Source organism: Scyliorhinus canicula, chromosome 20 (genome assembly GCF_902713615.1).
Source record: "Scyliorhinus canicula chromosome 20, sScyCan1.1, whole genome shotgun sequence".
In the NCBI taxonomy this organism is placed as follows: Eukaryota; Metazoa; Chordata; class Chondrichthyes; order Carcharhiniformes; family Scyliorhinidae; genus Scyliorhinus; species Scyliorhinus canicula.
Genome location: NC_052165.1, coordinates 32,602,452 through 32,626,142, shown reverse-complemented (window position 1 = coordinate 32,626,142; position 23,691 = coordinate 32,602,452). Strand labels below are relative to the sequence as shown.

Here is a 23,691-nt window from a genome sequence, read left to right as displayed (position 1 = left end):
CGTCACTGCCGGCGCATGCGCGATGTGGTGTTCCCTTCCGCCTCCGCCATGGTGGAGGCCGTGGCAGTCGCGGAGGAACATAGTGCACCCAGGGCACTGGCCCGGCTCCTGATCGGGGGGCCCCGATCGCGGGCCGGGCCACCGTAGGGGCACCCCCCGGGGTCCGAACGCCCCCCGCCCCCCCAGGACCCCGGGGGCCTGCTCACGCCGCTGAGCCGGCCGTTCCAGAGGTGGTTTAAACCTCGGCGGGACCTCGGCCCATTCGGGCCGGTGAATCGCCGCAGGGGCCTCTTTGATCGGCGGGGCGAAATTCCTGCCCCCGCCACTTCCCGGGTGGCGGAGAATCTCTGCCACGGCGGGGCCGGGATTTTAGGCGCCCCCAGGCGATTCGCCGACCCTGCTGGGGGTCGGAGAATTTCGCCCAAAATGTGAACTTTCATCAAATTAGTCGATAAGCACTAAATCATTTATTTGTAGCACGTAACTGCAGGACTCCACATATACAGATTTAGGCAGTGGCAAATTAGCAGGCTACGGTCAATCGAATAACTCAGATGTAGCTCTTAAAGGAACATGCCACCTTGCAAGTAATATTCATTTCAATTTTAGACAGTCGTTATTTATTTAATCGTGAAAGCGCTTCCATGCTCAACCTTTGGGTACCTTTATAATAATCACAGAATCCCTACAGGAGGCGGCGATTTGACCCTCTGAAAGTGCACCCTACCTAGGCCCACTTCCCTACCTATCCCCATGACTCAGTAACCCATCTTACATTTTGGACACTAAGGGGCAATTTAACACGTCCAATCCAACTAACCTGCACATCTTTTGGACCGTAGGAGGAAACCAGAGCATTCCCGGAGGAAACCCACGCAGATACGGTAGCACACGTGGCTAGCACTGCGGCTTCACAGCGCCAGGGTCCCAATTTCGATTCCCTGCTGGGTCACTGTCTGTTCTGTCTGCACATTCTCCCCGTGTCTGCGTGGGTTTCCTCCGGTGCTCCGGTTTCCTCCCACAGTCCAAAGACGTACAGGTTAGGTGGATTGGCCATGCTAAATTGCCCTTAGTGTCCTAAAAAGGTTAGGAAGGGTTATTGGGTTATGGGGATAGGGTGGAAATGAGGGCTTAAGTGAGTCAGTGCCGACTCAATGGGCCGAATGGCCTCCTTCTGCACTATATGTTCTATACGGGGAGAACGTGCAAACTCCACAGTCAGTCACTCAAGGCCGGAAGTGAACCCGGGTCCCTGGCGCCATGAGGCAGCCGTGCTAACCACTGTGGTACCGTGCCACCCCAATAATGGGGAATCTATTTCATTTCATTGTACATCTATTTCTTCAAATTAGGTTTAAACATCAGTCAATAAATTTGAATTTAGCATTTATTGCTATAAAGTGATTACTTGACATGTACCATGTCCAAAACATATGAAGATGGGGAATCAGAAACCTTTGTTAGGAATAAGAGGCTTCTCAAAGAGCGCACTCTGCAAGGATATCGACAATGCCAATGTGAAAGGCATTTTCGAAAAACATTTGATTTTATGTTAATGGTTTAACCCAGAGAAGCTCTTCACATGCAGAGTTCGACGCTGAAACTAGCTCTTAGACGCAAAGCAGACAAAGGTACATTTTCCAGTTCACAATTTAATTGTGCCAATTCATTCATGAGAGCAAGTGGTCCTCCAATTAAAACCAATTTGATTCCAAAATTCTTTCATGGCCTTTTTGGTGCAGATAGCATCACAACAGTGAAATTAGTTAAGGCAGACAACCCTGTTCAGTAATCTTTCAGTCTAACCCAAATAGCCTTAGCATTAGGTTGTAATCATGGATAAGTGAGTGAGTCACAGGTTTGATTTCTGGTGCTCAGGAAAGTTCCCCACAGAATTCCATGGCGTTGGAAGGATAAAAACAACAGTATTCGGCAACTCCTGATCGCAGTCCAGTGGGCTTAGCTAGAAACTGGTTGTGATGTTGCAGCCACTGTTTAATATGATTGAAACATTAAAAATGACTATTTAGGCCAAGCATTAGATGGCTAATGGCACAGTGGAACATGATCTATCAAAAAAATCTACTTGGATATAAACAGAAATGAATTTCTATATATTCATCACACTTCCCGCTGTTCTTCTGAATTACATTGCATTACAAATCTTACTGCAGCTGCTGAAGCGAGGGTAGGGTATGTAAGATGGTGGTTTGCTTCACAAATATCTCAGTGCTGTGGTCAATGCCGCTACAGAGCATAGCAGAGGCAGGCATTGATAGGGTGCAATTTTTCCTGACCATGCTTCTCCAACCACGGATCACATTGACAGTTGTCACGAATAAGGAGGTTCCCGGGTAACAGCCAGCTGAGCTGAGGGATTTCAAGCAGTGCGCAGGCTTGATGCAATTTTATCACTGACAGCAACAACCAACTGAGCTTCCAGGCGTTATACTGATTCAAAGAGGAAGAGTTTCAACTATAATACTTACCATCAAGTCTGATTTGTCTGCTATCTTCAAATCGAATTTGCCTGTCGTCCTTGACATAATTGATATCTGTATTTCCCAAATTGTTGAACTGGAATGTAAAGAGCTGTTTCTTTTGTCCCTGGAACAGCTGGCCTTTACAAGGGTCTTCAGTGCAGATGCCATTTTCAGAATCCTCATTATCTCCCCCAACAGAGTCCTCTGATTGGCTGTTCTCATTCTCAGAAGGAAGTTCTTGATCCTGACTAGACTCATCGTCTTGCTCATCTGTCTCCATTTCACCTGCTCAGAGGAAGAATTGATTGCAAACATGACCGCCAGTCACCAAGCTTTCATTGCAATGATCTGCCTTTTGCTTCAGAGCTTTATGTCTAATCACCCCTCACCGCAGATAAGCTATGAAGTATTTTATTGCACAGTGGACCTCTCGACAATCAATGTTGAAGAAAAAGCCACACTTTGCAGAGATGAAATTTAAAAAGGCTCCGAAATTTTAAAAATACTTTTTTTCCCTAAGGTGCGTTTTAAAAGAAATAGAGATGGTGACGATGGTAGTGAAGAAGGTAGAATTTTCCATTGCTGAATTCAGAAACAGCGAGGTTAGATCAGCAACCTGGGGGATTGCAATATTCTTCACTGTCCTGATTATCAACAATTACCTTTCACAAAAGCTCCACAGGAGTTTAACCAATATGATTAACCCCCATTTAGACAAATTACTTAGCTTGTTCCAACATTTTTTAAAAACAGTGCAAGTCAGTTCAGTTAAATATCACGGATGCAAATTAGTATTAACACGGTAATGGTTTTGAGGAAATTAATGAGATTGAAAGCGAAAAATCTCTTAAGGAAGTGGCCCTAGAAATAGTAGATCCATTGGTGATAGGTTTACAAAATTCTTTGGACCCTGGAATGATTATTACAAATTGGAGGGTAGCGAGCGTAACCCCGCTATTCAAAAAGGGAGGGAGAGAGAATGCATGGAACAAGAGACCAGTGAGACTAACGTCGGTAATAGGGAAGTTGCGGACAGCAAGGTGGCACAGTGGTTAGCATTGCTGCCTACGGCGCTGAGGACCCGGGTTCGAATCCCGGCTCTGGGTCACTGTCCGTGTGGAGTTTGCGCATTCTCCTCGTGTCTGCGTGGGTTTCACCCCCACAACCCAAAAGATGTGCAGGTTAGGTGGATTGGCCACGCTAAATTGCCCCTTAATTGGAAAAAATAATTGGGTACTCTAAATTTAAAAAAAAAAAATAGGGAAGTTGCTGGAGTCAATTATCAAGGATTTCATAGCACAGCATTTGGAAAGCAGTAGTGCAATCAGTCAGCATGGATTTACAAAAGGAAAATCATGCTTGAAAAATTTACTAGAACTCTTTGAAAATGTAACGTACACTGCTGCCTCACGGCGCTGAGGTTCCAGGCTCGATCCCGGCTCTGGGTCACTGTCCGTGTGGGGTTTGCACCTTCTCCCCATGTTTGCGTGGGTTTCGCCCCCACAACAGTGTAGGTGGATTGGCCACGCTAAATTGCCCCTTAATTGACGAAACAAATAAATTGGGTACTCTAAATTAAAAAAAAAAGAAAATGTAACGTAGTGTTGACCAGGGAGAATCGGTAAATATGGTTCAGTTAAGACTTTCAGATGGCTTTTGCCAAGGTCTCACATAGCAGATTAATATGTAACGTTAAAGCGCATGGGATTACGCGCATGAGATGGATAGAAAGCGGATATGCAGACAGGAAGCAAAAAGTTGGACTAAATGGGTCTTTTACTGATTGGCAGGCAGTGATTAGTGGGGTACCGCAGGGATCTGTTCTAGGATGCCAACTGTTCACATTATATATTAATGATTTGGACGAGGTAACTAAATGTATTATCTCCAAATTTGCAGGTGATAAAGTTGGGTGAGAGGGTGATCTGTGAGGAGGATGCAGAGATACTTCAGTGTGATTTGGACAGGCTGAGTGGGTGGGCACAAGCATCGCAGATGCAGTACAATGTGGATAAATGTGGGGTTATCCGCTTCGGTAGCAAAAATAGGAAAGCAGATTATTATTTGAATGGCTGTAAATTGAGAGAGGCGGATACTCAGCGAGTATCCTCGTGCATCAGTCGCTGAAGCTAAGTGCGCAGGTACAGCAGGCTTAAGGCAAATTATATATTGGTCTTCATAGGGCAGCACGGTAACACAGTGGTTAGCACTGTTGCTTCACAGTTCCGGGGTCGATTCCAGCTTGGGCCCCTGTGCGTGTGGAGTCTGCACGTTTTCCCTGTGTCTGCGTGGGTTTCCTCTGGGTGTTCCGGTTTCCTCCCACAAGGGCCAAAAGATGTGCTGTCAGATAATTTGGACATTCTGAAATCTCCCTGTGTACCCGCACATGCACTGGAATGTGGCGACTAGTGGATTTTCACAGCAACTTCATTGCAGTATCAATGTAAGTCTACTTGTGACAATAAAGATTATTATTATAGCGTGAGGATTTGAGAACAGGAAGAGAGAGGTTTTACTGCAATTGTATAGGACATTGGTGAGGCTACACCTGGTGTATTGTGTATATTTATGATGTCCTTATCTGAGGAAAGATGTTCTTGCTATGGAGAGAGGCTGATTCCTGGGATGGCGGGACTGCCATATGAGGAGAGACTAAATCGGTTAGGGTTATTTCATTGGGGTTTAGAAGAGTAAAAGGGGATTTCATAGAAACTTACAAAATTCTAACAGGATTAGACAGAATTCAGAAAGAATGTTCCAAATGGTGGGGGAGTCCAGAACTAGGGGTCATAGTTCAAGGATAAAGGGTGAACCTTTTAGGACTGAGGCGGGGAGAAATTTCATCACCCAAAGAGTGGTGAGTCTACGAAATTCACAGCAACAGAAAATATTGATGCCAAAACGTTGTGTAATTTCAAGAAGGATTTCGAGACAGTTCTTTGGGCTAAAGGGATCAATGAGTATGGGTGGGAAGGCAGGATATAGGTATTGAAGATGATTAGCTATGATCAATGAATGGCGGAGCAGGCTTGAAGGGTCAAATGGCCTCCTCCTGCTCTAATTTATATATGTCTATGACATAGCTAAGTCAAATCAAAAACCTTCATCTCATAATTTGTCAGATGCTAATAAACATTTCCCCCCTCTCTAGATGGAAACAATAAGTGGAACTCATTTGATATAAAGTTCTTCAGTGGCCATTTGTACGAGGCCCGATACATGGAAGTCGATTAGAAATCTGTGGTTAATTCGGGTAATTTTGTTCTTTTTAAAATACACGTTGTTGGAACTTCTAAATGAAAGCTAATAAAATATTTTCTGATAGTGCACTAAAAAAACCAAAATGAAAGGATGAGTTATCCATTTGTCACTCTTTTTAAAGATAAAGTTAATCATAATTGTTTCTACTATCTGTTGTAAAGATTTTTGTTTGAATATGGGGCACCAGTGATATCAGAAAGAGGCAGCATACAAAGGTAAATAATATAACCACTATGTGGGGTGCTGAATTAACCTACACAATGCAATAATGTGACTACCTAATATGTATCTCGCGATACTATTCAGCTTCTAGACACAGGCTGTTGAAATACGCTAAACAAAAATATTGCTTTTTAGAATGCACACAAAATACAATGTGAGAGAGATAAAAACACCGATGCTATCTTACCACTTAGAAAGAATCAAGAGCAGATAAATGAATTTTAATTCCTTTGTTTTCAATTCATTTGATGTGTTTAATTTATTCTAAATGGCTACAGGTATTATTCATATAAAACCAAACCATTTCAGTGTCTCTTGGAAACACCTCACTCATTAATGAACTATTACTTATATAGATAAAGTCAAAATAGTCTGACCAACGACTCCATTTGATTTTAATTATCCAAATATAGGCACCATCCAGGATTTGAAATGCTTTTCAGCTCCTACAAGATGTTGTAGAGGAATATTTATCATTGATGAGTATATAGATTTCCATTCTCACTGAGGTTGTTAAAAATAGGAGAGGGCGCGCCAAAGGGGGAGGGCGCGCCAAAGGGGGAGGGCGCGCCAAAGGGGGAGGGCGCGCCAAAGGGGGAGGGCGCGCCAAAGGGGAGGGCGTGCAAAAGGGGGAGGGCGCGCAAAACGGGGAGGCTGCGCAAAAGGGGGAGGGCGCGCAAAACGGGGAGGCTGCGCAAAAGGGGGAGGGTGCGCAAAAGGGAGAGGGTGCGCAAAAGCGGGAGGGTGCGCAAAAGCGGGAGGGTGCGCAAAAGGGGGAGGGTGCGCAAAAGGGGGAGGGTGCGCAAAAGGGGGAGGGTGCGCAAAAGCGGGAGGGTGCGCAAAAGCGGGAGGGTGCGCAAAAGGGGGAGGGTGCACAAAAGCGGGAGGGTTTGGATGAAACTGGTGAACTTAAGAGGTCTCGTTGGTTCTTCCCTCACCACGAAAGCCAATTCAGGAACAAGAAGTTATCCGGTTGGAAAGGAAAACGGTGTAAATAGCCTTGGACTGGTGTCCATTTAAGGGACAGAATAAAGTATAACCTTTGCAGTGGAAGCTTTGGTTGCTCTCAAGAGTTTAACTCAGGATCACTTCCATAGTTTTGAGTATAAATTACCCACGGAAATAATATTTAGTCAATGTTGTTTTTAAGTTTGTTAGTTACATTAAAAGTCTTGAAACATGTGACATTTCAATCATTCACTGGAAATTCAGATTTCTTTTTAAAAAGTTAGCGGTTTCTATGGGGACAAATACAAGCTGCTCAGGGATCCAACATAAGCTAACACACCAAATATCTTACAGGTGCACTGTAAAGTTCTATGGTTTGGAACTGAAGCAGAGAACTGAACCAGTAATAAAGTATCCCAGCAATTACCAAAGAAATGTAACATATTTCCATCTGTGCGGAAACTAATGTGAAGAAACTCTGTACGCACAACTCTGAAATAAATAGCAAAATGGCACAGCCCTGTTCTCAAGCCCCCATCATGAACTTGAAACTTTTCTCAGAATGAACCAAAACAAGATTCATTCAGCTTACCTACAATTATGACTATGGCAAAATTGCCTTTTTTTAAATGTGTTAGTCAATGCCAATAACTTAATTCTGAGTCTAAATTATTTCACTTGCCTGTAGATCTAATCAGCCTAAATAATCAGTCAGGATTACACCATTTGAAAGCCTGAATGGTACATGGACAGAAACAGAACAGTATCAAACATGGGTAAAAGTTGTTGTCTATTGTTGTCACATTTATTGGAACATTGGGTGCTGTAAACTTCGTTATCTAACGCAGATTATAAAGTAAAATCATACCATGATTCTAAATTATTCTTCATCTGAGCAAAAGTACTGCAAAACTTGACTATTCCAAGACAATCCTCGCCAACCCCCTGTCTTCCACCCTGGTTAAAGTTAAGGTCATCCAAAACTCTGCTGCCCACATCCTATCTTGTACTAAGTCACATTCACCCATCACCCCTCTGCTTGCTGATCTATATTAGCTCCTGGCGAAGTCACACCTTAATTTGCAAATTTTCATCCTAGTATTCAATTTCCTCCATGGTCTTGTCCCTCCCCTATCTATCGTCTCTTTTGACCCTGCGACAAGATCTCTGTGTTCCTCCAATTCTTCTCTCCTGTGCATACTGGATTAGCATTGTTTCACCATTGACAGGCATGCCTTCAGCCCCTAAGCTCTGGAAACCCCTCCCAACTCCTCCAAGTCTACATTTCTTTCCTCTTTTAAAGCGCTCCTTAAAACCGCTCTCTTTTTTTGACTATCTTTTGGTCAGCTGTCCTAGTATCACCTATGAAGAACCTCAAAACGTTTTACCATATTAAAGGCATTACATGAATGCAAGTTACTGTTATTTAGGCACAAATATATTTATTCCGTGCAAGTACTATGACTAAATATTGGCATTACCAAGTTAGAAACACTCGAGTCTTACTTGGAGATCCCTCCTCATGTACACCATTTTGCCCATTGCCATTAATACCAAGGTCTTTGGAAAAATGAAGGCTTTCTTCTTCATCTTCATTGTAGGTTCTAACATATCGGCTGGAATCAAAAAACAGGAACCAAAAAATAGATATTTCAGGAAGATTTTATTCACTGATTGATATGAACTTGAAAGAAAGGCGAAGAAAATCTCAAGACTTGAACTTTAGATTTGTTGCTGTATGATTCTCAGGGAGATGTCCCTCTTCAATTGCATTAACTCTTGAATTCACACCAATGCAACAATGTTTACAATAATCATTTAAATAGAATTGGAATACATTTGGTTAATTTATGCTGGACGGTGGCAGTTGAGGTGCAGGTCAAATACTCACTGGAGAGGAAGACTGATGACCCAAATTCATTTCACATAATACACAAAATGAAAAAAACAAATTGCTGGAAATTTGAAAAAAAGGCACCAAATGCAGGAAAAGCTTTTTCTTCACCCTACCCACACTGGTCGGCTGAGTGCTTCTGGCGCTTCTATTTCTGAAAAACACCCATTTCCCCAGAGGTGGATCAAAGATCTGCCCAAAACCAGTCCTTAAAGTGAAGGATCACCACAGCTCAAGCGAGGGGCTAGGTTGAGAAGGCGGGCCTTCATGATTACCCTCAGCCGTATGGGAATTGAACAGGCCTTGATCTACACCATGTCCAGCTCAACTGAGCTAAATCAACCCCCCAGCCTATAGGTCAATCAGTGCTCTCATCTTTAATTAATTGGAAGACACAAACCAACTATTAAAGATCATGTGTTCTGACAGGATGAACTAAAAATATTTCAGAGTAAAGAGAATAATGAATGACCAGATTCTTACCACATTTTCATCAGTAATAGATTATAAAGCTTTTCTTCAGTTATGTTTCTGGGCACAGATATCATAAACGGTTGGCCAAATAAACACACGTTGCTATGGTGGCCATAGCTGGGCTGCCGATATTTCTCACGTAAATACACTGGAATCACTACAGTGTCTGTATCTTCTGTTCTACTGCCAGTTACTTCAAAACTGCAATGACAAAAAACTGTTTTACTACATTGTGCATTATCTTTCTACAAAGTTCTAATCTCAATCACTGGACGGACTGAAGAACTGAAAAGGCCCATATAATTCTCAATCACGGCATGTGGTTAAACAAATGAACTGTTCATTACTTGACAAAGTTGAGTTCCTTTAAATAAGATTAAATTAGTGAACAGAATAAAGTAAACTATTAACTCATCAAAATAATTGGAAATTACGCCATTAAAGTACCCAAAAAGCACATGAAATGCGGACAATGAAGCAGGAAGAATAACTGTCTTTTCAGAACAAATAGTTGCCCTTTAAACTTCATGTTTGAATAAATCATAATTACTCGAACCAATCTTCCTACATTTTCATGATCTCTACCGTATCTTAGATATTTTCATTTACACCCTTTGGTAATACTGAATTTGATTGGTATGTTCACAGCCACTGAAGTAATGTACTATTCTGAATTTTAAAAACATTGAACAAAAATTAATAGTGATGTTTGTTCAGTTTGGTTTAGTTGGTAATGCTCTTTTCCCAATGTGCCAGAGATTGTGGATTCAAGCCGACACTCAAACACAATACTGAAGAAATGCAGCATTGTTGGAGGTGCTGTCCTACAAATGAGAAGCTACCTGTTCTGCTGGGTTAAGTGCATATTAAAAGGTCCGAAGGCACATCTGAAGTGGAGAATAGTGTGCCCCTGGCAATCTGGTCAAACTATCCCACCCCTTAAACTCCCTTTAAGCCATACTTTGGACATGGCTGCATGTGTCATAGTTGCATATAACTGTAGCCTCACTAATATAAAGAGCAGCAAGCAATATGAGACCATGCAATATCAATGTAAGCCTTCCTTGCATCAACGTGCTATCAAACTCCCTCTGGTGGAATATTCATGGCATTGTCTGCTAGCTGGTTTGAAAAATGTTAGAATGTCATGTAGATTTGTGAATATTTTAAAATGAAAGTAATTCTCTGATACTGTAATAATGATCAGTCTTGTGATCAATGCAAGAATAGGAATATCTAAACTTGATTGCAACTTGCCTACCTTACAACAGTGATGGCACTCAAAAGGTACTCAATCGGCTGTACTCCTAAAGACTTGTGAAAGTCTTTATGCAGATGCAATTTTTTTTTAAACCACTTTCCAAATTAAGTTCCTTGCAAAAGTCTCTCCTACACACAGGTGGATGTGGATTGCTCTGGATGTGGTGATGTTGATTTTTGAAGCATTTAGGGGCCAAGAGTAATAGCAACAGGCTCGGTGGAAAAAGGACTCCGAAGAGGCAGGGATGCAGTAGTTACAGCACCACAAATATGGAGCAGTAGCAGTGGTTAGCTCTGCTGCTTCACAGCGCCGGGGCCCCAGGTTCAATTCCCGTTTGGTTCACTGTCTGTGCAGAGTCTGCACGTTCGCCCCGTGTCTGCGTGGGTTTCCTCCCACAAGACCCAAAAGACGTGCTGTTAGGTAAATTCTCCCTCTGTGTACCCGAACAGGTGTCAGTGTGGTGAGTAGGGGATTTTCACAGTAACTTCAATTCGGTGTTAATGTAAGTCTACTTGTGACAATAATAAAGATTATTATTATATCTGTTTTTTCATGATGATAGAAGGACAGTAAAGACAAATTTCAACCCCCAGCTTATCACTGCAGTTCGGCTGACTAAATGCAGTACAAATATTGGTGAATAAATTTGATAATCACTTCAGCACTTTGGGACAGTTGACAATATTAAAGGCACCATATATAAGCAAGACGTTGTATCAATTTCTTTGTCATTGTTTTAATGGAAGCGCTAATTTGTGTGTAACAATCCTGAAAGCTGAAAAAGGATGGGGAGGGGAGTATATGATAAAACCAGGAGAAAGGGATGAGATGAAAGACTACATGCTGAGGCTACCTGTACCACAGTTTTTGCTTTATGAACCACACACTTCAGCATACAACTACATCTAGAGTTTGTCTAGAAAAAAATTCATGTCTCTATTATCCATTGTCGCACTTGCATTTACAATCATGTTTAAAATAAACAAATCAACAGGCAACTAGTGAGTTAAGTATCCAGATATTAATATTTACAGCATAATTACAGGGTTGGTCTCTTTCAGTACAAGTAGATGCAGTCAAACACTTCTAAACATATTTTGTTAAAGGCAGGATTTAAGTTTTGGAATAAACATCCCACAATACTATACTGAAAGGAAGCTGGGAGTTACACATTTACTTACACAAAGATGTCATCTCTTTCCATGATACTACTCAGGTTTTCATCCATAGAAAATATTCTATGGAATCGGTGATTGTATATATCTGTGACAACCATCTGAACACAAAGCACAAGAAAATTATTTCAATAATTCTGACAAGAGAAACAAAAAAAAAAAATCGGATTGTTCAAAGTTGGGATAACCCAGAATCTTACTTTGTCTGCAGGAACATCTGATAATGTAAACAGTGCAGCACACAGATCTGAAATAATGCCGATTTTAGGGACAATTACTTTATACTAAAAGAAAACAAAAGAACTTCAGTTAAATAGATATTTAATACCTCGACAACAGCAAAAGTACGTGTGCGAAATGCAGGCAAGTAGAGTTCAAGTGCAAAGATGACATGAGCAAATGTCAGTCGTTACAAAATATCTGGGTTATAGTGACCCTCAATGAACTTGCTCCAAACGCAGTCACATTTCAATGCTTATAGTTTCCCTTGTAATTACAGGTACTTCTCTTTTCCCTAAACTATCATCACAGCACTTTCTAAAGGACCTATTACTTGGCCCCCTATTCTTGCTCATCTACATGCTGCGTCTTGGTGATGTTATCCCCTTTATGGATAACTATATGTGTCAACACCATAACCACTTTTTTGAGACATGATTATTCCAAAGCATGCCTTGCTGGTCGTTCATTCTGCTGGATATATGCCTTTCACATATGTTCCTCTTCAATTTCTCTGGAGGTGGACAGAGCAAACATTTGATGAAAAGCAGCCAGAAATGGTTTGTTATGCCACTTTACTTCATAACAATGACAATGCACAACGATGGTAGTAATGATTGGGCTCATGTAATTATAACAACTTATTTTGGCACAATACAAAGAATCTCTTGCTACTCCACAGTGGGCTTATGTGTGTGACTTAAGAGGGCTTATAAATATCATAGAAATATGAGGGGTTCATTTAGTCTCTGGAGCCAGTTCCGCCTCCGCCATTCAATGAGATTATGGCTGATTTGCAACTAATTGCATTTATCCACCTTTACTCATATCTTTTAACACCTTTGACTAAATCCATCAATGTCAGCTTTAAAATTAATTGATCTGGTATCAACCGTCATTTACAGAAGATAGTTCCAAACTTCTACCACCTTTTGTGTGTATAATTATTCCCTAAATTTACTCCTAAGAGGTCAGGCTCTAATATTTAGACCATGTTGCCTAGTCTCAAACTTCCCAACTACTGGGGCAGCACGGTAGCATGGTGGTTAGCATAAATGCTTCACAGCTCCAGGGTCCCAGGTTCGATTCCCGGCTGGGTCACTGTCTGTGCGGAGTCTGCACATCCTCCCCGTGTGTGCGTGGGTTTCCTCCGGGTGCTCCGGTTTCCTCCCACAGTCCAAAGATGTGCGGGTTAGGTGGATTGGCCAGGCTAAATTGCCCTTAGTGTCCTAAAAAAATAAGGTTAATGGGGGTTGTTGGGTTACTGGTATAGGTATATGTCGGCTTGAGTAGGGTGATCATTGCTCGGCACAACATCGAGGGCCGAAGGGCCTGTTCTGTGCTGTACTGTTCTAATTCTAATTCTAATACTGCAGTATTTCTCACAATTGGCCTTAATGAAAGCTGTTATTGCTTTCTTATCAACAAAATTAACTCTTCTGGCAGCGATTTTTGCCCATCAGTTTTATGCCTTTTGTTTACAAGTAGAAAAGGATTAAAGACTTTTCAATACAATGGTTTTTGAGGTGTTCAGTGAAACTAATAAATTGGATGATTGTGAAAAAACCACATCAAAGATAGTTCACTACCTATTGTTTCAGACACCACACTTTTTTGCTTTACCATTATTGGCATCTTTTCTCTCTGGAACCAAATCAAACCAAACCTATTTCTGTGCTTCTTTGAGCTCAAACCTCAACCTTTTGACTTTTACTTCTATTCCGAATCCTAATTTTTCCGCTAAGAACTGAAGCCCATTCATCACCTCTTGATTTCTCTGTGAAGGACCTCAAGAACAATTTGAACATCGAAAATACTACATAAATAGTAGCTGTTAATGAATCCGGTGTTTGGAAAGATGACCACTTACTGTGTTTTTTAAAAATGCAAAAACAACAATGAATATAAAGTTGTCAAACTCATTCTCCAGTTCAATTGGAGAGTTAAACCATGCTTCTCATACCTGCATTGGCTTGGTGAGTGGTTCCATTCTGACGAGGAAAACCTCCAAAGTGCGTTCTTTTTTCAAGGGTAAAGGAAGTGTTAAATAACAAAATGGGTCAAATGTCACAGAAACCTTCGAACATTCAGGGCAAACAAGAGTGGATTTAAAAAGGCCATGGAAAATATCAACAATGATAGAATCATTCCGTTTCCTATGGTTTTCCCATGCCTCCTTAGCAACCACCTTAAAAAAAGAAAACAAAATGAGACAGGTTTCAGAGGACAAAGCACCATTTGGTCATCTATAATTAACTACTTGACAATGACCAAAAATATTTAAAGCTGGGACTCTTTCTATATTACACAGAATGTACAACAGAAACAAGCCATTCAGGCCAACTGGTTAATGTTCCAGGCGAGCCCCCCCCCCCCCCCCCCCCCCCAACACACTCTACCCCCTCTAACATTATCAGCATAACCTCCCATCCCTTTCACTCTTTATCCAAGAAAGTTACACATTTTCATTTCGTGAAATTTCGCAAAATTAGCTTCACCTTCCACATTTATTGCTAGTTCCATTACTACTCTTTATATTTCAGCATTTAATAGCAGAATTTCAGCAGCTATAATGACACATGCCAGTTAGCAAGTCTCTGGATTGTTCTGGAAATATGATTTTGACAGCAAAACAATATGGACAACCTGAAACATACACCTTTGTTTCATGATAATTCATGCAATTAACCTCCCAGGACATGTGAATAAAAATTGATAAAGCATGCAAATAGGATCCTTCTGGGGAAGGGGAGGAAGAGTTAGAAGGGATCTAACAACCATTAATATAACGTACTTTTAACTTTTTCAAACACTTTATTTAATTTCACACCTGTATGGAGGCAGATCTACATTTAACAATTATTGAATCTTGCTGGGAACCTACCATTCGCTTAGCCAAAAGAAAGCCACTCTGCTGACATGCGTTTTGGGTCTGTTAACGGAAAGCTCTCACTTTGGGATCAGAGGCTAACTAGTCCGAGTTGACATTGATGCTTTACCATCAGTTTGGAGCCCTAAACACCAATTTTAACAATGAAGTGAATGGGGAAGGAGAATATTTCACATTGAAAGCACTTCTCCAGAGAACATAGTTCACCTTCAACAACAATATAAACATTAACCGCTGCTCCTCCCTAAAATATGAAGAAAAATTGCAATTGGTTGTACCTCATCAGGTCTCCCTTCTGCATCTTTGAGCTGAATGTACGGCTTTTTTCTAATCCTATTCAAATCTTCGTGTAGGCCATCAAGAAGAAAGGCAAGCAATTCTTGAGAGTCCTGTTGCTGGTAGCCAGAAAACTGAGGAGCAAAACGACCCACTTGCGTCTAAAACAAGGCAACAAATATAAACTGTTAACCATCTAATTACAATGGCCCCACAAAAGTGACAAACTGCAGCAAGTACTTAACTAGAAACAAGAGTAATGTGAACATTATTTTCATATCCTTGTCACAAAATGAAACACCTAATGCATGAGGATCACAAAAGGCTGAGCTAATTGCTGTGAACTACAATGTTGAACAGATGCTAGGATAGCTAGAATTTTGAAATCAGAAAAACAGAAAAAATGTGTGGGGGATTGAGCGGCTGACAATTCCATTTCCTTGCCTTTTTACAACATCATTTTCTGTGTGGCTTAGGAGGATGAGGAACAGGCGGCACGGTGGAACAGTGGCTAGCACTGCTGCCTCTCAGCGCCAGAGTCCCAGGTTTGATTCCGGCCTTGGGTGACTGTGTGGCGTTTCCATGTTCTCCCCGTGTCTCCATGGCTTTCCTCTGGATGCTCTGGTTTCCTTCCACAGACCAAAGGTGTGCCAGTTAGATGGGGTTATGGGGTGGGGGAGTGGGTCTAGTTCGGGTGCTCTTTCAGAGGGTAGGTGCAGACTCGATAGGCTGAATGCACTGTCGGGATTCTGTCAACTAACAGAACATCATTGCGCAAGCTTTTGCAATTTTGAATTTTTAAGCTGCAAAGGTGGATTGTTCGGCTGTAACAAACAAAGGCATCTGCCACTGAGGCAAGGAATCCTACTCTGACATTGCCTTTCAATAATCAGGCCAAAGATCAGGGTATAATTTGGTTCAGAAGCGATGCTTCACCCCCAGATAAGATTCCCATGGTTAAGAGAAACTCAATTTATAGTGCCTAAGAGCATACAAAGGTAATGGGCAGGATTCTCCATCCTGCCGCACCCATTTTCTGGTGCAGCGCACCCCCGCTGGCAGCGAGATCCTCTGTTCCAGCAAAGGGGTTTCCCATTGTGGGCACCCGCACGCCGTCGGGAAATCCGCGACCGTGAGTGCGCTGCCGGCGAAGCGGAGGATCCCACCAATGGAGAATCCAACTCAATGTTTGTTCCATGTTTTGAGGTACTCCTGAGATCAGGAGAAACACATGCAGAAAATCTGTGCCAAGAAATGAGATGCTCTGGCTAACATACTGACATGGCCAAAACGGTCGGTCAGAAATACTGGAATTGATGGTTGGCCAGAGAGAGGCAAACAACCCATTTTTGGAGACTCCCCAACTTCCGACAATATCTTGTGAATAACGCAGAAGACATAATCCAAGTCATTCCACACATACAGGTTTGTTTCCTGAACTCAAAGCACATTTGCTAAATCTCAATCTTATTGTTTGCACATTTTACACCATTGCATATGAACTTTGTTGCATTTCCAGTTTCCAAAGCCTTTGGTAGATATTGATCTAGTCAATTAAATAGAGATGTTGGTTTGACTTAATGTAGCATTGCACATTTTATTCTAAGATGTGAACAATACAACCTCAGCACGTCTGGAGTATACACTTTATATTGTGTGAATGGAAAATGTTTGCCTTACGTTTGTATAATAATCTGCATTAAGCTTTCCATCCAGTGTAAAACTCCATTATATCACAGAGTTGAATTCAAATTACTATATTCAAGTCTTTATTTCATCTACAATGTTTAAAGACATACCTTAAATGCCCTTGGTGTAACATAGCTATATTTTCCTGACCACATCTGCTTGATTAGATCTGCGTATGCGTTAGCTATTTCTCCTTTCATTCCCAGCAGGTTGTCATGATTTAACTCATCCACGTACTCATCGGACAGGAAGTATTCTGTCAATGGCGGGGTATTACTGAGACACTAAAAAAAAGTAAAAGATAAACTTATATAAAGTAACAAATAGATTAATCCCAACAGTTTACCAGCTAGTTACCCAGAATTTATATAAGATAGATCACTGCTGCAAGTTAGACAACAATACTGTCGGGTCAGCTCTATGGCAAAAAGTGCTTATACCCCCAGTCAATATGAGGAGTTACACGAATAATAAGTGAAAATAAAGGCACACCTGGTGCTGAGCATTGTGTTGAGATGTAAAACGAGCATTTGTCCAGAGTCAGAAATGCATACTCTGAATGGACGACAGCATGAATTTGAGAGCTGTCTCTAGCTTTAGACACCAAGGAGCAGCATGCAGTTAAGAAAGAAGTGGGGCAAGGAGGTAGGACATGGACAGATCCTTTGTGGAATTCAGAGATAATCACGTCTGGGGCAGACGTAAAATGTCATCACTTGGGTTGCTTTAGCTATGATTGGAGGTAAAAGCAACAGGATTGCTATCAACAACAGTGCATGAGGTAATGTTTTTATCCTACCACATTATTGTGCAGTGACCTATCTCAACTTGCAGCTGAGAATCCATATTACTAAACCAATAAAGACGAGCAAGTCACTATCTTCAATTGAGAGTTTAATTCACATTTACAAACATTAACTACTCTAGCCTTTCTTTTAAGAGCAAATGGCAGCACTAACAAGCCAACAGAGGAAGTTAAAAGCACAACTGATAATTCTATTCAGTGTGGCAACAATTGCCACATCAACCAGATTTAAGAAGTTAAATCCTATCAGGTAAAATTGCCTGTTGCATTTATCTGTTTTCTTCATTTAAATATATTATAAATATAGCTCTGATGTTTCTTGACAAACCAGATGGTCTAGGTAACTGAACAAAATAAAATGCTGGAGGAAAGATTTAACTCAATTAAGGGTGAGGAAAACAAAAGCCTCATCCCTTGAGATTAGTTCCTCTTTAATAACTCCTTCTGATGTCACAACAGACAATGAAACAGTTTGACTTAATAACCAATTTATTAGATTTCAGTCAAACTGGCAAGCTCACCGGCCTTGCAAGAAGAGGATAGCCCCTGGGTTCTTATTTAACGTGGGCAGAAAAAGCCAGTGGGAAATCTAAACCAACAATCCGTCAGAAATAAAAACAGAAATTGTTGGGAAATATACAAGTCAGTCAACATCTGTAAGGAGAAAAAATTGGTTATGGTTTTGGTTTTGGAGTTGATCCTTTGTGAGGAGTGCAAACCTGAAAGCTAAATTTAAGAGTTAGCTCGTGCCTGCCAAAGAAAGCTAAGCATTCTGCATTTTACGTATTCTTTAAAAACATTGGCAAGAAGTGAAACAAATTGGATGATAAAAGTCCTCTGAGATAATTCATCAGGTCTAATTAAAAATGGAGGTTAAACTGTAAAGAAACAGACAAAAAGATAGAGGAGCTTGTAGTGTTGTGAAATTACAAAAATCAACGGACAGATCAGTGGGTTGTAGAATGCGGGGGAGAAAGGAAGATATTTTTCTGAAGCTTGGATGAGTTTGATGGAACAGCATGAAGCCAAAGGTTAAACGGTCAAAGTTAGAATGAAAATAGATTACTTGATAACCCGAGGCAAGATTGGGATCAGATTTGAGGACTGAACAAAATTTTCTGTCATCTAATCTACAATTGGCTTCCTAATCCTTAATTTTCCTTCAAGAGGTGGAGGGGACTGTCTTCTTGAACTTCCACAAGTCCCTTGGTGAAGGTATTATAGTAAATTAAACTAAGCACAGGTAAATTGCTATCTTGTTTGGCCCTTGGGGTTAGAGATGAATGAATATATTATGTGTCTTTATTGTGTGGAAAGATGTGTGGAAAGATGCGAACAGAATGCCAATGGCAAATCTTGTTAGCTAACATGGAATTTTTTGATGAGATGGCAGAGATATTTGATGAGGATTAATGCTTTTGATGTGGTGTACATGGACTTCCAAAAGGCATTTAATAAAATGCCATAAAACAAGCTTGTGAGCAAAGTTTGAGCACATGGATAGTAGCAGCATGGATATGAAATTGGCTGAGTGACAGGGAACAGAGTAATGATGAACAGTTGTTTTTCAAGATGTGAGGAAGGTTTATAATGGAGTTCCCCAGACACCAGTTTTAGGACTCCTGCTCTTTACAATACATTTTAAAAAAAAATTTAGAGTACCCAATTATTTTTTCCAATTAAGGGGCAATTTTAGCGTGGCCAATCCACCTACCCTGCACATCTTTTGGGTTGTGGGAGTGAAACCCATGCAGACACGGGGAGAATGTGCAAACTTCACACAGACAGTGACCCAGGGCCGGGATTCGAACCCAGGTCCTCAGCGCTGTAGGCAGCAATGCTAACCACTGTGCCACCGTGCTGCCCCTCTTTACAATACATAATAATGAAATTGACTTTGATATATTGGGTACAATTTCAAAATTTGCAGGTAACACAAAACTTGGAAGTATATGAGTTGCGTGGAGGATTATATGAAATTGCCAAAGGATAGACACAGTTTGATGTAATGGATGGACAAATGACAGATGAAATTTAATGCAGAGAAGTTTGAAGTAATTGATTTTAGACCCATTGGCTTTCCGCAGAATTTCCAACATGCTGAACGAAAGTGCCCCACTTTATTGCAATGGTAACACTTAGGTTTTCAAGTCTCACCTCCACCCTCAGTACCTTTCTACCTGGTCTCACCACCCTCAGTACCTTTCTACCTGGTCTGAGGAGATGATCTTGGAGCATTCCCAGCTATCCATTCCTTACCTTGGCAACCTGCCTTCCTTTTACTCTCCCACTTCTTATCCTTTTCAAAATTATGGGGGTGACGGAACAAAGTTTTAAATTTATGGATCAGGTGATAACCATCAGCCATTATTGCTGCTTGTCTAACAGTCATAGCCCTTTAGTCTTCAACATGAATCCTTATCACTGGAGGTAGTGAATCTTTAAAATCTTCCAAGGGAATAATTTCTCTTAGAGCCTTGTAGGTAGTTCCAACTCCCAATGCTCGCACCCACAATTAAAATTGTTCTGCTTAACCCTGCCTGTCCCAGCTGTTTGCTTAAATTCTGAAGCCTTTGCCTATATGCCGACAGAATTAATTTGTATGCACACAGACTTGCCTTTTTTACCCCATTGTAATACTTAAACAACCACAAGCATAAGCTCCCTGCGCCTGCCCCATCAGTTTCCTCTGCATGGATAATGTCCACGTTTCTTTCGGCCACTCCATTTCTGTTGCTATTTCTCAAATGTCATGAAGAATGCCTCTATATCCTTATCCTCAAATTTGATAGGGTTTGTACAGATTCAAACATATCCCCACTAAAATTTAGACTACCTCTTGACATTCCTCAATTTCTGCCTTTAACTTCAACCATTTAAGTTGATATTACCTCTCTTTTCTCTTCCTTCCGTTGCTAACCTTTGCATTTCCAAATCAAGCCACCTCATTTCAAATGCTATTTGGAACTCATCTTTTTTCCGCATCTCCAACTCTCTTTCTAGTACGTATATTCTTTTTAATTCCCTCTCATGCTCGAACTGCAACCGAATTCTCTCCAGATCGGTGTCTCCACCAGAAAGTGCTTCTGCTGCTACATTATCTGGACTACTTGCTTGTGAGCCCTTTGGTGTTTCTAACAGATCCAAGCACTGAACTAATATATCATACATCTCTGCTTTCTCTGCTTTAACCGTCACCTCTACTTTTAATTCACTTTCCAATGCAATTAAGTTGTCTTTTCAAAGCCCTTGTAAATAAACCAAAGATAAGTTCTTCACTTGAAGAATGGCTTTAGCAGTTTCCAGAGCCATCTATTATGCTATTACAAATCTGGTGTATCTTTAATATGAAATGAAAATGAAATGAAAATGAAATTAAAATCGCTTATTGTCACGAGTAGGCTTCAATAAAGTTACTGTGAAATGCCCCTAGTCGCCACATTCCGGCGCCTGTCCGGGGAGGCTGGTACAGGAATCGAACCGTGCTGCTGGCCTGTTCCCTAAATTGTCGCTCCAAAGATCCCCGAACCGTGCCCCCAAACTATGTCATGACATCATGGGCTAGTGCGCGGTCAATTCCAGCCCCACATGACCCGGATTCGCAACACAGATTTTATTTAAAATACCCAAGATCCTTAGTTGAGCCCAATAAACTACAGTTACCAGATTTGTAACTTTAAAACACAAGTAACCTTTTATTATGTACAGTATTATAATTAAACGGACAGAAAATGTAGCTATCTACTATTCCTTTCCCAACAACCCCTTTCTAACTCGCCCCACTCTCTACACACACACAAACAGAGAGGGGAATCGGTGGTGGAAAGAGAAAGAAAATATAAATAAAAGGATAAGGATCCTTGATGCGCTGGGATTAAAGATTATTATTGTGACTTCCAGTCAATATCTGGCAAAGTTGTCTACTTTCTCTGCAGTCATTTCAGGTTCACAGCAAAAAACGTGCCAGACACTCGCTGCTTTCAGGACAAGACAGCAGTTATTTAACTTCAGCAAGGAGAGAGAAAGAGAGATCCTTTCACTTCCAAGGACCAATCACCGACTGTCAGGCTCCCTGGTCACCCCACCAGTTGCCAGTTAGCCTATCAAACCAGATTCCGCCAAAACCAGTTGCTAAGATTCACTTGGCTCACAAGAGTCTGGCCTTTCCTCTCCGAATATGAAACCTGGGTTCACAATGTCCTGACAAGCAGGCTCATTCAGCTCGAGTCTTCTGCTTTAAGTCAGAGTCCCTTCTGATTATGGGTCGGACCAAAAATAACAAAATAAATGGGAATAAAGGAATAAACAGGAAGGACTCTTACACTCGCCAATATCCAAAACGGAAAACCGATTAGCAATCGGGACCTCCAGGGACTCCTGCACTACCTCCCCGGTTCTCTTGGACTGTCTGATAGCCACCCATTCCCTTTCAGCTTCAGTGTTCCTAGCCTGCAGTGTGACCACCCTGATTAGGCTATCCACATAGCTCTGAGCCTTGCGGATACACCACAGTGACTCCAGCTGCTGCTCGAGCTCAGAAAACCAGAGCTCAAGTTTCTGCAGCTGCTGAAGTCACCGGTAGAGTCCATGACTTCTCACATATTACAGAGAATGCAATCCTTGCAGCCGTGTTGCCCTATCATGTCTCAACGTTATTTTGCTTTGGTTTACTTATATTAATTTTACTTGGCCTTAACTTAGTAAATCTTACAACTATTGATAAACTTTACTTACACTGATAAATCCGACTAATACTAACACACTTTATGAGTTGCAATAATCTTTACTTAAAACACCTCCTTCCCCGTACACCGAATCCCTATGTGAACCTAATTCACATTAAAGCAAGGGCAGTGACAATAGGTGAATTGCTCATGCAGGGCCAGCAGGGACTTGAAGAGCTCAATTGCTTTCTCCCATGCTGTAACCATTCTCTGATTCTAGTAGGGCTTCCCAGTGCAATAAGGGTACAGATATTCCACATAAAATCTACTAAAAGCAGAAAGGGGTACAAAGGAGAGAAGATGTCCTTGGGGTTGCATCATTTGGAAGTGGTAAAAATCAGGAGTGTGATTAAATACCCTCCAATTGCTTGGATGAGTGCTGCTTCAACAACACAAATGGCTCAGCATCATCCAGAATAAAGCAGCCCGCAAGTTCCTGTACACCACCTGCTCCTTGTGGTGACAGTGTGTCTTTTCAAAGTGCACTGCAGCAACATGCCAAGGTTTCTATTATTGCACCTCCCAATCCTTGGTGGCCAAGGGATGTTACATACATAGGAACGCCACCACTTGCAAGTACCCCTCAAAGCTACACAAACCCCTGGCTTGGAAATGTATAACCATTGCTTTACTGTCACCGGGTCAAAATCCTGTAACTCCCTTCCTAACAACTCTGTGGGAGCACCTGCACCAGATGGGCTGCAATGATTCAAAAAGGCAATGCACCACCACCTTCTAGAGGGCAATAAATATTAGTCTCGCCCATGATGTCCATAATCTGGTGAACAAATTTTAAAAATAGATTACCTAATAATAATAACAATCATTATTGTCACAAGTAGGCTTACAGCAACACTGCAATTAAGTTACTGTGAAAATCCCCTAGTGGCCACATGCCAGCACCTCTTCGGGTACACGGAGGGAAAATTCCGAATGTCCAATTCTCCTAACAGCACGTCTTTTGGGACTTTTGGGAGGAAACCAGAGCACCCGGAGGAAACCCACACAGAAACAGGGAGAACATACAGACGGCACAGATAGTGACCCAAGCCGGGAATAGAACCTGGGACCCTGGTGCTGTGAAGCAACAGTGCTAACCACTGTGCTACCGTGCCACCCTAGTAGGTGCAGTGGAAAGTAAGATGACAAGGAACCTATAAATTTACATCTCACATCAATAAATATGCTGAGGACAAAGTGCAAAGATACAGCAAATCGACCAAATGACCTTCTGCGGAACATTCCAAAAATGCACGTGTTTATAGCAGATTGAGAAAGATTACATGAAAAGGTAAGCAAAATAAGTTGGTCTATTGCTGAATTTCCATGGTTTTGACCTCTTTTCACAAGTTGTCAGATGAACATAACCA

The 23,691-nt window shown here is 41.4% G+C and overlaps 1 protein-coding gene across 7 annotated transcripts in view; it reads right to left on the bottom strand.

Moving 5' to 3' along the window:
- LOC119954635 (ubiquitin carboxyl-terminal hydrolase 15-like) overlaps positions 1 to 23,691 on the bottom strand; it is a 121,069-nt gene that overhangs the window by 19,430 nt on the left and 77,948 nt on the right. For all 7 annotated transcript variants that reach the window (XM_038779975.1, XM_038779976.1, XM_038779979.1 and 4 more), the window contains 8 exons: positions 16,903 to 17,076; positions 15,106 to 15,264; positions 13,901 to 14,125; positions 11,919 to 12,002; positions 11,725 to 11,819; positions 9,292 to 9,483; positions 8,421 to 8,530; positions 2,490 to 2,768 (listed from right to left, as the gene is read on the bottom strand). In XM_038779975.1, the coding sequence (XP_038635903.1) occupies positions 2,490 to 2,768; positions 8,421 to 8,530; positions 9,292 to 9,483; positions 11,725 to 11,819; positions 11,919 to 12,002; positions 13,901 to 14,125; positions 15,106 to 15,264; positions 16,903 to 17,076 (1,318 nt within the window). The remainder of the gene's footprint in view (positions 1 to 2,489; positions 2,769 to 8,420; positions 8,531 to 9,291; positions 9,484 to 11,724; positions 11,820 to 11,918; positions 12,003 to 13,900; positions 14,126 to 15,105; positions 15,265 to 16,902; positions 17,077 to 23,691) is intronic.